The sequence below is a fragment of the Chiloscyllium plagiosum genome, unplaced genomic scaffold (genome assembly GCF_037043375.1).
Source record: "Chiloscyllium plagiosum isolate Xiang-an unplaced genomic scaffold, Cpla_swu_hap1 HiC_scaffold_43, whole genome shotgun sequence".
Lineage (NCBI taxonomy): Eukaryota > Metazoa > Chordata > Chondrichthyes > Orectolobiformes > Hemiscylliidae > Chiloscyllium > Chiloscyllium plagiosum.
Genome location: NW_028270181.1, coordinates 22,259,458 through 22,273,929, shown reverse-complemented (window position 1 = coordinate 22,273,929; position 14,472 = coordinate 22,259,458). Strand labels below are relative to the sequence as shown.

The 14,472-nt window shown below is 41.4% G+C and overlaps 1 protein-coding gene across 12 annotated transcripts in view; it reads right to left on the bottom strand.

Moving 5' to 3' along the window:
- ptpn20 (protein tyrosine phosphatase non-receptor type 20) overlaps nucleotides 1-14,472 on the bottom strand; it is a 440,815-nt gene that overhangs the window by 85,209 nt on the left and 341,134 nt on the right. For 5 of the 12 annotated variants that reach the window (XM_087982468.1, XM_087982474.1, XM_087982470.1 and 2 more), the window contains 4 exons: nucleotides 10,469-10,519; nucleotides 8,740-8,814; nucleotides 7,960-8,021; nucleotides 7,511-7,672 (listed from right to left, as the gene is read on the bottom strand). In XM_087982468.1, the coding sequence (XP_087838594.1) occupies nucleotides 7,511-7,672; nucleotides 7,960-8,021; nucleotides 8,740-8,814; nucleotides 10,469-10,519 (350 nt within the window). The remainder of the gene's footprint in view (nucleotides 1-7,510; nucleotides 7,673-7,959; nucleotides 8,022-8,739; nucleotides 8,815-10,468; nucleotides 10,520-14,472) is intronic. The other 7 variants (XM_087982469.1, XM_087982471.1, XM_087982475.1 and 4 more) reach the window with 3 other exon arrangements.

Below are 14,472 nucleotides of genomic sequence, written 5' to 3'. Positions count from 1 at the left end.
GGTGCTCCGGTTTCCTCCCACAGTCCAAAGATGTGCAGGTCAGGTGAATTAGCCATGCTAAATTGCCTGTAGTGTTAGGTAAGGGGTAAATGTAGGGGTATGGGTGGGTTGCGCTTTGGCGGGGTGGTGTGGACTTGTTGGGCCGAAGGGCCTGTTTCCACACTGTAAGTAAGTAAGTAATCTTAATTCTTCCACAACGTGTGTATATTCATCTGTTGACATTTAACATTACTATCTTGAATGAACCTGAAATTGTTTGCAATTATTTCTTTACAATCACAGCCCAGATGTGATCTTTAATCATTTGGTTTACCAAGCTGTTTCAAGTCTATCATCCTCCTCCCATCTGTGATCTCCCACAGCCTGAGAAAAAATGATACTGGAAGCTCTTAATTCCCCCTCTGCCCAGCTGCTCCATTTCCATCTCGTTCTGCTAGAACTGCTTCTGTATCTGTTTGTAGGGGCCAGCTACATTTCCTGCACTTCATCAGTTTTGAAGTATTTTATTGGTGGTAAAACAGTTTGAGATGCCTCAAGGTTGTGGAAGGCACTACATAAATGCAAGTCTTCGTTTAGTTCTGTTTCTTGCATGCGACCGTTCTTCAGCTCTTCAGCCTCATTCCATACGCATTTCCCCTCTAAGGTTTTGGATACTCTTTTGGCTGTTTATCATTACCCAGAGGCGATCTTCTTAAAAACGCAAAGTGAAGCAATGACAGATTGTTCTCTGCTATGCCTTGACAAACCTTTCATTACAGGGAGCTATTCATTATTCAAGACCACTCCTTCTTGGGTAACTATTCACTCAGGGAGAAAGTGAGGACGGCAGATGCTGGAGATCAGAGCTGAAAATGTGTTGCTGGAAAGGCGCAGCAGGTCAGGCAGCATCCAAGGAACAGGAGAATCGACGTTTCGGGTATAAGCCCTTCTTCAGCCCTTATTCACTCATGCAGTCTCAGTCAACAACCAAGCCCTCTCAGAGGGACAAGGATAGGGTCTATAACTTGAAGTGTACAAAGTTCTTACAGCGACGAAAAATGTGGCACCGGAAAAGCACAGCAGGTCAGGCAGCACCCGAGGAACAGGAGTATTGATGTTTCGAGTATGAGCCCTTCATCGGGAAAGTTGTTAGAGCCCAACAGGGTCGATGCAGGAAGAATATCTCCTCCGGCTACTACAAATGGATACATTCAAAAAAAAAGTAGCCCGTTTTGGACTAAGATGAGGGAAAACGTCCTCACTGACAGTTTGGGTGGCACCATGGCTCAGTGGTTAGTGGGATCGAGAGATCAATAGAAATAGAGAGCTCATGAGACAGAGATAGTGCGAGAGAGATGTAGATATAGATGATTTGTTCCCTGCTGCTTTGGACACAGTGGGGAGACAGCACAATAGAGAGATACAGTGATACAGATGGAGATCGGGGACTGGCAGAGATACGGAGGGAGAGATAAGAGCTGCTCAGTGCTTTGCACAATGCTATAGGGATTCTATGAAGACATGGAGAGATAGAGACAAGGGGAGAGAGAAAGAGAGCTGGAGAGGAGAAAGAGAGAGAGCAATAGAGCGAGAGAGAGAGTTAGACTGACTAGAGATGAAGAGCAGCAGTGGCTCGTTGGTTAGCACTGCTGCTGCACCAAGGACCTGGGTTCAATTCCAGCTCCGGGCAATAGTCTGTGTGGAGTTTGCACATTCTCCACTTGTCTGTGTGGGTTTCCTCTGGGTGCTTTGGTTTCCTCTCAAAGTTTAACAACGTGCAGCCGAGGTCGATTGGCCTTTGGCAATTGCTAAATTGCCCTGTGGTGCCCAGGGATTTGCAGGTTAGGAGGATTAACCACAGGAAATGTGGGGCTATGGGGATAAGGTGAGGGACTGGGTCTGAGCAGGATGCTCATCAGAGGGTCAGCGTAGACTTGATGGGCCGAATGGCCTCTTTCTGTAATACAGGGATTCTGAGAGTGGTGAATCTGAGAGCTGCATGGGATCGATCATTTAAGCCAGAGATTAATAGATTTCTGGATAATAAGGATATCAGGGAATAGTGTGGGGAAAATGGTGTGGAGGTGGTAGGTCAGTCAAGACCTAGTTGAATGGTGGAGCAGACCTGCGGGGCCAAATGGTCCATTTGTGCTCCCATTTCTTGTGTGTTCAAAGCCGCAGGGAACAAATCATCTATATTCTAATGTCCTATTCACTGTGACGGTGAAGTATGTTTCAAGATTAGATCAAAGTAATTTGGCCAAATGGGTGAACTACTCCTCTTAACTCACTTGAGTGACCAAGCTTAGACATAACAATGAACATCCCCTGGTTTGGACAATGCAGACTTAGTAATGACTGCCATTTCTCTGGTGCTTACAATGATCTATAATGGACAACCAGACCCTACCCCCATGAACTTAATTCCCCAAAATTTTAAGCTGCTTTATGCTCAAATATCAACTTTTAAGATAAAGCAGCTACACAGAAACTCTTTGGCATTCTAAGCATTTTTGTAAACTACACAACAGCAACATTAATATTCATGATTCCGAGCCTTGGGATAATTTGCCCATAAGAAGACATCAATCTCTTAACAAGTTACAGCTCATCAAACAACGTTCCAGAAATATCAGATTCCATAAGAAAGTAAAGAAAAAGACAGCAGAAACATAAACTTTACAAGATTGGCCTTGATTCTGAACAAGAGTTAAAACGAATGAGTAATTAACTTCTTACATTGCCTTATATTGTGCAATATTAGGGTAACACCTTGTTCCTCTGTTAAATTCAAGTCTCAAGTGTCATTCATATCAGCAAATATTCAAGCTTTCATTAACACTGGACACATAGGACCAGAACTGGGTAAACAGGTAATCATGTCTGAACATGCCATCAGTAATGAACACTTGTGCTGGTGATGAGGTGCCCCACAAAGCCACAAGCAGCTGGGAACGGTTTCTCATTGTTAAACTCCCGTGATTTTTGTAAGGTCCCCACATTCGCAAATTAACACACGTTGAATGAACCACACAAATTTAAGCCACAGAATTAACAATGCAAGTCCTGTCTTAACAATGTAATAATTGTTATTGTTAACCAGAGTATTTTGCCCAAAATAGAACAATTAAAATGTGCGATCTTACAATTGTGCAGGTTGTGAATTTAATTCAATAATGCCAATTCTTAGACTTTTTTTTCTTACCTTTCCAGCTATCTTATTCTCCATTTCACATAATCCAATTTTTCTTACTCTCTCTCCATTTCACTATCTGTGTCTGGTTAGAAATTGAATTCAATCCCTCTGATTCACCCTTCTTTCCTTAATGTGGAGGTGCTGGTGTTGGACTGAGGTGGACAAAGTTAAAATCACACAACACCAGGTTATAGTCCAGTAGGTTTATTTGGAAGCACCAGCTTTCGGAGCGCTGCTCCTTCATCAGGTAGCTAGCTGAAGAAAAGCAGCGCTCCGAAAGCTTGTACTTCCGAATAAACCTGTTGGACTATAACCTGGTGTCGTGTGATTTTTAACTTCTTTCTTTAGTCAGTTTTCAATCTTTCAACCTCTTTGTGTGAAGCGTTGATCCCATTGTTCACTAAGAAGATGCCCTGTTCTACCTAACTTGCCATTATTAAGGCACACCTTCAGCAACTTTGTGGGAAAAACTGTTAACTTAGTGTGACTAAGAGGGCACTTCATGAGGTGTCCCATTTCAGAAAAAACTCAGGTGATTAACTTTTAGAATCGCAAACTAAGATTGGGATGAATTAGCTGAAAAGTGTCAATGTACCAATGCTCACAATCAATGCCGAAATTATATATACGCTGCAGGTTTAAGGGTATGACACAAAATTAGGTTCTTCAGAACTGAATGGAAATATGCTGCCAATTACTTGATTCAAATGAGTTGAAAACCATCCAGTGACAACCATTTAACACTTGGTTTAGCAGATATCAACAAAGAAATAGTGACACGAGATTATATCACTGATGTTACTTTATTTCCCTTGCTGGACACATGCAGAACAAAGTATTCAGAGTCATGTTCACAATTAGCTTGCAGACTTGGCTTCAGGACTACAACAGCACAACAGTAATGGGATTCAATGGAATATGGAGGAACAGAGTTTCAGAATTATAGAAGAGTTTGTGTTGTGTTTTGTAGACATAGCTAATTCATAGTAAAAACATCCTCTTTAATCAAGGTTAGATATCAGTAAAAAGGATCACAGCCATGGCTTTGGAATGTTGCATCAAATCTCTATCCTTCCTTATGTTCAGTTTTATCTCTTCTTGCTGTCACTCCTCCAAGTCTTTTACGATTGTTGGTGTTCCTGTTTCATCCATATCCTCCTTCTTTTGCTTCCTCTGATGCATGTATTTATTTAATTTATTTTACATAGTCCATTGCCTCAATTGTGCTTAATCAGTGCTGGGAAATAGCAAGAGAATAGCCCTGTGGTCCAGTCAGACTATGGTGGTGTTACTATTAGAGGGTGCCTCTGTGGTTAGCATTGCTGCCTCACAGCACCAGGGAACTGAGTTCGATTCTACCTTTGGGTGACTGTCTGTGTGGAGTTTGCTCATTCACCGTCCGGGTGCTCTGGTTTCCTCCCACAGTCCAAAGATGTGCAGGTTAGGTGGGTTAGCCATGGGAAATGTAGGGATAGGGAAAGGGGCACTGGGTCTAGGTGGGATGCTCTTTGGAGGGTCAGGATGGGCCAAATGGCCTACTTCCACCCTGTAGGAATTTGATGATTCTGACTGCCTGACCCAATACAGCCAATGGGGTGATGGCTCCACATTTCACTAGGCCTAGACATTCGAATAATGAGCAAAGCTTTGACTTTGCAGCAATAGACACCCCAACTTGGATGCCAACAGGTACATGCTTACCTTTGTGTAGAGAGTAAATACCGCCTTAACCTTTATGAAGCTCCAAAATGGGTTTTAAATTGAGATTAAGAAGAAAACAATGCCAGGCTGAAATTAAGTGAAGGAACACTGAGTGTGGCTACAACCTTTACAGCAAAGTGGTGGAATAGTAAAGCTCCACTCTGTGATGGCTGGCAAATAAGTGTTCTACCAGATGTGTTAGGCAAGAATAGGACTTCAGAACGTGCAGGCGAGAGATATATCGATACAGTGCAAGAGTTTGAAAGGATCTAAGAACTGAGTAAGGAAGAGGTGCCTCCGTGGTTTATGCAATGTTGCAAGAAATAGAGGAGCCTCACAGTAGCCCTTTATGGGGTGAAAGCAGGACACCATACCTCCTCTGAGATGTGATGAAAGGGCTGATATAAAGCCAATAATGCACATTTTGGGCTCAAGTATGAGGAAGTGTCAAGTATCTGCTTTCCTTATCCCCATAGAAACCACTTGCCTTCCCCAGCATTAGGAAATGGCATTGGTATCTCAAAAGCAATCCCAATCCCACTTCAATTGCTGCAAGCAAAATAGCTTATTTGGCTATTTAGAAATAAAATATTTACAATCCATACATCAGCACCTAACAGTGAGAAATACTGATGCAAGAATTCAGATGAATTAAGAAACTATGTTTACAAAAAAGAACTAATTCGACAACCAAACATCAGATAATAACACTTACCTTTAAGAAGCCTACTCAGCTAGGCCTGATCATTCCCATTCCACTACAACAGTTTCAAATGCACAAGAAAGGCCAATGATGAAGCAATAGTAAAAAAGACCATGATCCATTGAGGTAACCATTTATATCAAATGATGATTTTAATGTGTTTTACACTGGCCTTCAGCAAAGCTTCAGAAAGACTGGCCCACTTTTCTAACACAAAATGCAGTGAGGCACCAGATTTATAGCTTCCAGCTCCTGGGTAATTTGTCATTGCACTCCCTTTTGTCCAAATATAAACGTGATAGTTTGGACTGGCAAATACCTGATGGTGTCTCTCTGAGCTGATCTGAATCCTCGTACATCTGCAATACATGCCCTGTATCATAACATTTGCCTTGTGACACAATTATTGATAAGATGGGCAGCACGGTGGCTCAGTGGTTAGCACCATTACCTCACAGTAGGTAAGGATCAGGGTTCAATTCTACCCTTGGCTGACTGTCTGGGTGGAATTTTCATATTCTTCCTGTGCCTGCATGATTGTCTTCCCACACTTCAAAGATGGGCGGGGGGACTAGCCATGTTAAATTGCCCATAGTGCCCAGGGATGTGTAGCCTAGGTGGGTTAACCATGGGAAGTGTACAATTACGGGGGCTGGGTGGGATGCTCTTCTGCAGGGACCATGTCGACCCGATGGGCCGAATGGCCTGCTTCCACACCGTTGGGATTCTATCATTTATCATGCCAATACATACAAGAGTCAGATAATTATAAGGACTGCCTTAACCTGATCACAGCATATTGGCTTTGCTTCTTTTTTTTTAACACAAATTCCTTCAACAATAATGGGAAAAGGGTGAATATGTATCTGCATGGTGAGAATTTGCAAACCTTTCTGTCATTTAAAACAGCCTTCTGTTAGATGCAGAGTACACATGTGATTTTAAATTCCAGCTTCCTATAATGCTACATCTAACGCTTCTTTTAGGACAGCAATTTTGTCTGATAAGACTCACTGAACTGACTCCGTTACTTTTCCGAAATTCCGAAATTGCTCCAAGTCTAAGTGAATTTCCCATGTCTAAATACACTCCTGAGTCTATTTTACTGACTACATTGTACTAGTTATTAAATTAATACAGATAACATGAACTTTCCAATTGATAATAAACACAGAAATATTATAACATAGGGAGAGCAGATTATCCACTACCACCTCAGGAGTTATCCTCTAACTCTACAATGAAGTGCAACAGTAAACAGAATTTAATGTACAATAATTTTGTGCGTTATTAGTAACAACTGTGTTATTATTCCCGACTGCTTGCTGCATCAGTGAGGAGCAAAACTTGACAGAAACAACACAAGCAGTCCTTTCCTGGTGACCTTCCATCAAAGTTGAGGCAAATGTTTTGGAAAATTTGCAACTTTTGTCGGAGTTTTTCAAACACTGCGTTGGTAGCACATTAAGGAGCCATGCCCCAGAGCCTCAATGAGTGAATCTAGGCTGGTCATCCAGTGCTGCACAGAGGGAAGGTTGCCCATTTGAGATGTTTTCAGATGGGATAATATGTCTGTCCCATCTCAGATTATTACAAAAATTCCCATGACACTGTTTCAAAGAAGGTTTGAAGAGTTATCTGCAGTGTCCGAGCCAATAGCCATCACTGAAACAATATCATTAGAAGCAGATTACTTGGGCATTATTGCATTGGTGTTGATGGGAGCTTGCTGTGAACAAATTGGCCATTACACTTCCTGCAGCATAACAGAGACTGTGCTCCAAATGTAGTTCAATGGTTCAGGACCTTCTGAGGTCATGGAAGATGCTAAATAAATGCAGGTCTTTATCTGTGTCACGAATCACATGAATCGCATGATGTGCAACTAACAGCAACCCATCAGGTGGGCTTTATCACCCAACAGACGTTACCTGCAACAGACTGTCTCGCACTTTCAGTCTCCCATCCAGATCTGCCACACTTCCCGGGCTAATCGCCTTCACTAGCGCAGCAGTTCCATTGTCACCACCCACCAGTGCAAAGCCCAAACTGCCGCTTGCTGGTTTTTCCAATTCAATGTGGATTATTGAGTTCTGCCAGGAGATAAAAATGGTAGCTGTGGTTTAACTCAGCACCTCCAGAATAGTTGGGGAGGCGTGAGTCCTCAATAATGCTGTGTCCTGTGACTGGATCGACAAGACAAGTACATGAGAAAGAACAACCACTTGAAACATCAGCTACAATTTACTGCTTACTTCACAGGGCAACTTTGCACTGAGCAATGTGTGCAAAATTGCATGCAAAATATTGTAAAATAATTACAGCTATCAGGCCCAATGCAGCACTGCACTTATAGACATGAATTTAAAAAGCAAGATACCTCAGATTCTGCAGGCAGAGTGGAATTAGTTTGGGACTGCACATAATCTGCAGGTTGTTTGCCTAAAGAAACAAGAATAATGTAAAGAAAGGACTTTCCAATGGCAAAACGGCTGAGATTCATAACAGAGTTGCTCCCCTGATCAAAAGGAGGAAAATAATTTTTGTTTTTGGTTTTTTTTTGCTAATAGATGGACTAAATATTTAAACAAAATAGCATTCAGCAATTTTAAAGAGGGTACACTGCCAATTTATAATTAGTTGAATATTTGTCTGCACTCATGTCTTTCACCACTGGTTTATCATATATAATTTTCCCTTGAGGGAATCTTCAAAACCTCTGAATACTTAACACAAATATTTGGCGATAAATCTATATTTTAAACCAGAATAATTCATTCTTAAAACATGCACATGCGTTAAAATTCACTTTTCTAAAATCTGTAGAGATTTGAATAACTCACAATCTTGTACAGATTCCGATCTTCTCCAACTCTGTGCTTTATTCTTACCTGCTGACTCTTATTTCTACAGGACAAGAACGTTAACAACCTGTCGCTTTTCTGCCCCCTGGCTTGCTGTTACTCAGCAACCCCTTAGAGCAGGAGGGCTTTGTCAGGCACAGAAATGCCCTCTGAAATCACAGCTCGATAATAATTAATCATGCAGTTTAATGGACCCAGAACTCAGCTAGTGTTTTTTTTTTCAGAGCACTGCCTGGTTACTGATTTGAAGAGAAAATAGATAACACCATATTAAGACAATGGAAAGACTCCCTTACCATCCAGAGTCTGCTGCTTCTCTCGTTCAGACTGTCTTTGTCCTGCTTTGGATGTCAGCTTACGGTCAGTGAAGCCTTAAATTTATAAAGAAAAACATGCATTATTCACGACTTGTACAAAAATTGAGCTCATCAGAGACATGCACCAGAAACCCTTTCTCTGAACACAGTCCATACAGATTGCTCCCAGTGACTCATTGGTCATGGAAAAGGCAAATGAATGATGAATCTGAAAGCTTTTGACTCAGATTTTGTAACTCCCTGCTTTTAATTAAGCAAGCATCAGGTTCATAGCATCAACTTTTCAACCACTTTTACTCTCCTAAGTAATTAGGGTGGCTCAGTGGTTAGCACTGCTGCCTCATAGCGCAGGTTTAATTCCACCCTCTGCATAGCGTTTGCACACTCTCCCTGTGTGTGTAGGTGGGTTTCCTTTAGGTGCTCTGGTTTCCTTCCACAGTCCAAAGTTGCGCAGATTGGGTGAATTGACCAAATTAAATTGTTCAGGCAAGGTGGGTTACCATGGGAAATGCAGGGGTATATGGTAGTGGCGTAGGATGTTCTTCGGAGGGTTAGTGTGGGCTAAAATGGTGTGCCCCTACACTTCAGGGATTCAATAATTCTAAATTATTTTGTTGGGTGATTCCACTAGGAGCACTGATAATGGTTGAAGATATTACTTTTCAGCTGCATTTAACACAACCTCTTCAAGTGTTCACTATGTTTATGTAGATCGCTCCAGGAAGGATATTGTGACAGGGCCTAACCTAAAATCTTCCTTCAGACCCTCACCAATTGAGCTTTCTGTCACTGTCCTTACAAAAGACAAGGTTTGAGGTGTGACACGCTGATGAAAGATCAAACAGATTAGCTGGTTTATCCTGTTCTATCCATGGCATATATTCTTGCAATAAATACTCATGCAAAATGACAAGTGTGCTATAGTGATCATCATATTGGTATGGGCTACCTAACAGATTTATAGTCACCATCCTCTTTCCTGATAAAGATTTACAGAACACCTTTGGTTTGGTTAAATAGCAGAAAACCACTTAGAAATGGAACCAAAAGAGGCTCTTATCACAAACAATTTCCTGTGACATAGCAACTAATCATGAATTACATTAATATGATAGACATGGTTTCAAAGACAATGAGATTGTAGGTCTTACTCCTTCAAGATTCTGAGTTCTTCTCTCACTAACTCTGTATGTTACCATTCTAGTGGACAGTACAAAGGATATTGATCAGAATGGGCCTCATACCGTTACACAACATGTGCCAACTCCTTGCTGTTCCTACCATTACTAGATCTGGGCTTGCAGATCTGTTTCAGACTGTGAGCTGATCTCACCTCACTCCAGACACATCAATATGGGTGTTTGAGTCATTACCAGTGGTAACGGCTGTGATGCATTGTGAAATGTAGGTCCTGTTTTCTGACTACGATGGATTTGAAAGGCCAGAGAACATTTGTTTGAGCAGAATTTCACCAGTGTCCATACCCAAAGCCATCCATCCAGCAACAAGGGGAAATTTGTTGTTTATCTACCCATTTTGTTGTGGGTTACATAATAAGTGGTCTATTTGTTTCCAAGAACAAATGCATAGATGTCAAAAGTTATTGCAAAGTGCGATGTGCTCAGAGGTGCTTTGGTTTTAGGCAGCATCGTTAAATGATAGAGATAGGGAAACAGAAACACAGCAATCTCTCAATCAGAATACTCACACTTGCCTTTTAGCGCTAAACATTTCTTAGCTTTCTTTCTGCTCACACCTCCTGAAAATTAAGATAATAAAAGATAAGACAGAACAGTCATGAAAGAAAGGATAGAGGCAAAACAGGATCAAGGATGTAGAAAGTAACAGATAGAGTCTTAGAGATGTACAGCATGGAAACGGACACTTTAGTCTAACTCGTCCATGCCGACCAGATATCCTAAATTAATCTAGTCCCATTTGCCAGCATTTAGTCCATATCCCTCCAAACCCTTCCTATTCTTGCACCATCCAGATGCCTCTTAAATGTTATAATTGTACCACCACTTCCTCTGTATTATGGACTAAGCCAGACCACTCAAGCAGGCAGCTCAGACCATAACTTAGCAATTTATTTTGGTAAGTGTACAGTGAAAATAACCCCGAGTAAATTAGCGAGGTTGACTACTAGATTTTAAAACAGACAAAAATTAATCACAAAATTGCACAATGAAACCCAAAGAACAGAATAAAGAACCCCTACAGAACTCAGCCTATCCAGCTAGACTTAATCATGCTGTTCCGAATATACACAACTGTCCCAATAAGCAAACTTCCTTTATAAATCCAGTATAAATGGAACACATGCTTACAGGTTGAAGTTAAAGGGCAGAAAGAGAGAGGGAGAGTTTCCACCCAGCTCCCTATTGAACTTCTTACCAGCTCAAGGCTGATCTAAAACTGCTCAGCTCAGCTCAGCTCAGCTGGCTAGAGAGCAGACCACTCCCCTTTCGTTATACAGGTCACTTCTAAACCATGACCACTTTGGTCTGAAGTCTTATCTGTTTACATATAAACAAAAGGCCTCTCAACATCCTTTACATCTCTGTACCAAACCAGACTGATCGGAGCCCAGCCCGGTTTATTACCCCTTTGAAAAAAAATCAAGGTCAGAGTATCTTTGAGCCAAGGAACAGCTTTTAGAAAAAAATGGACAAGCTTTGTGACACTCATGCAGCTCATTCCAAACACACACTACCCTCTAAGTGAAAAGTTTGCCCCTTAGGTCCCTTTTATACCTTTATCTCTCACCTTAAACCCATGCCCTCTAGTTTTGGAATTCCCCTATCCTGGGAAATAGACATTGTCTATTTATCCTATCCATGCCCCTCATTATTTTATAAATCTCTATAAGGTCACCCCTCAGCCTCTAATGCTCCAGGGAAAAAAACCCTAGCCTATTCCATTAACTCAAACCCTCCAACCCTGGCAACATGCTCGTAAATCTTTCCTGAACCCTTTTAAGTTGAGCAGCATCTTTCCTAAAGCAGGGAGACCAGAATTGAATGCAGTATTCCAAAAGTGGCCTAACCAAGGTCCTGTACAGCAACAACATGACATCCCAACTCCTACACTCAATGCACTGACAGTTGTCAGAGCCTGTCCTAATTTCAGAAAGAAAGAGAGGGGTGAAGAGATGTGCTACTTTCACAGATTGTCACTCCAGTGGTTTACATGCGTCTGAATTTAGAACCAAAGAATCCTCATGAGGTTTGCCACAAAAACCTATTTGGGATTAAAACTAAACCGCACTCCTTTTATAACGCTTGGATCTAAAGCCATTTGATGCATAAGTAACTACTCCATCATTGATACTCACAAATTACCTAAAGTTGATACTGAATATTTATAAGGTTATCCCCAGTGACAGATGTAGCTGTGCTCATTTACATCAGCAATTTTGATTATAAATTCTCCAACAACCTGACCTGTTGTTTTTTGAATAATCAGTGTTGATTCCCCCTAATTCGCTCCCTCCCCCCATCACAGAGGAGGCTTTCAATTTTCCTGAGATTCTGGGGTTTGGGTTACCACTGTTTAGCCGCAGGACTGGGCAAGAAATAGAGAGGAAATCCTTTCAAAACAAAAATGAGTCGACTGTGTGATTCACAACCAGACAATATTGCTGTATCCAAGTAAGGATGGGCTATTATCTCTTACAAATGTAGCTCTGGTACATTACACAGTTGTGTGAAACATAATAAAAACGGAAAGAACTGCGAATGCTGGACATCAGAAACAGAAACAGAGATTGCTGGAAAAGCTCAGCAGGTCTGGCAGTGTTTGTGGAGAGAAGTCAGAGTTAATGCTGCTGGTTCGGTGACCCTTCTTTAGAACTGCCCTCAGAAGTTCAGAGGAAGGGTCACCGAACTTGAAAGATTAACTCTGATTTCTCTCCACAGATGCTGCCAGACCTGCTGAACCTTACCAGAAATTTTTGTTGTGTGTGATACCTAATACTAGGTTTCACAATCAGTAAAGGTTTGTATTTTGTAATTTAGTTGCTTGTGCAATTCTGTGCCTTTCATATTGGAAGTCAAGTCAAACAGTACTTTTGTTAAAATCTCCTTACTATAACAAGTGTAAATTATTTTAATTACTCCTTCCAGAAGGCCACGTCTCCCTCCTAATGGTCATGCTGGTCAAACTAAGAAGGTGTTCTGTGTTTATTGCAACCACTCCACAACGAAAGATCACTTCAGGTAAAAATGAGCTGAAACTTCCAACTGGTCTGAAGATAGTTCAGAAGCTCCCACACCTTGGTAACTTAGGTGCCAAGGCAAAAATGCAACATCCAACTAGGTTCCATGTTTTCCTTTATAGCGGCTAATGCCACAACATTCCTTGAACTTGTCTAAAATCACCTCCTTCCTCCACCTCACATGAAACTCATTCTCATGTAGCTGTTCCAGATCTGTGCCTTGGCAATGTCAGCAGAGCAGCCTAGCAGCACAAGAGGCCTAACTCAAGGATTTCCATGCCAACGTCAGAATTGACGTTTTTAAATTGAAAGTGTTTCTCAGTGAGAGGTGTTCTTCTGGAATGCAGGATGTTTTCATCGATGTGTATTTCTGTAGAAGCTTACAACATAGAAGGAGGTCATTTCATCCATCAAGCCTGTATTAGTCTCAGTCCCTGCTCATTCTTCTTTTGATCCTGAGGGTCCTTGACAGAGTGGAATGGACAGTTCCTGCCTTGGGGGAGCCAAGAACTCAAAGTCACTGTATCAACAATAAATGGTCGCCCATCTAATGAGAGGAAAGCTTTTCTCCAGGAGGGTCATCGGTCTTTGGAACTCTCTTCCTCAAAAGGCAACGGAAGCTGAGTCTGTAGATATTTTTAAGGCAGGGGTAGGTTGATTCTTGGTTAGACACGGGGTGAAACGTACAGTAGGCAGAAATGAGCAATAATCAGAATATTGAATGGTGGAGCAAACTCGAGGGACTGAATAGTCTGCTCCTATCTCATACATTTCTTTTTATTTACAGCCATTTCTAAATTTTTGGTAGGTATGTGTACGATCAGTACTTCTAGAATGCAATGGTTGCGTTTTGTGCACGTTATAAATGTTTTAAAAGTTTGCGCTATGGAAACAGCATCCCCAATTCGTCAATCATGTTACAGTAAATTCGCGTTGATGAAACTCACTTTCTTACAGAATGACCTGTACTAAAATAAAAAGCAATTTGGCGACCTCCAGGTCAATGGCAGCCAACATGACCAGCATGAGCTGGTGTTTGTAGGTTCTTGAGGGAATACACTGATCTGTTAACAACTGGCACCAACTCCTTTATATTCAAATCAGCATTAAAATATGAAGGTGAACTAACATGACAAGAGGTTAAGCTACATTACAGGTTGATGACAATTCTGAAATTATGGAATGAATAGCTGACCTAACACATTCAAACGCCAGTGAGAAAAGCAATAAGTTCTTCCAGGCTCTCCTCAGAAATAATTTGATTGATTAATGTCACGGCCAGGAGCAAGTCAATTGATCTCTGACATAATTTCTTTCTTATATCTAAAGCAAAACCAAAAAGGTGCCTGGCACTGAGAGAAATAGCATGGAGCTATCTCCAGTATGCGCCCACGCAATGAGACTGTCTTCAGTGAGTGAAGCTTAAATTACACCTCCATTATCACTGCCAGAGTTCAGACAGCTCTATCTCATTTACTTCACTCCACATGAGA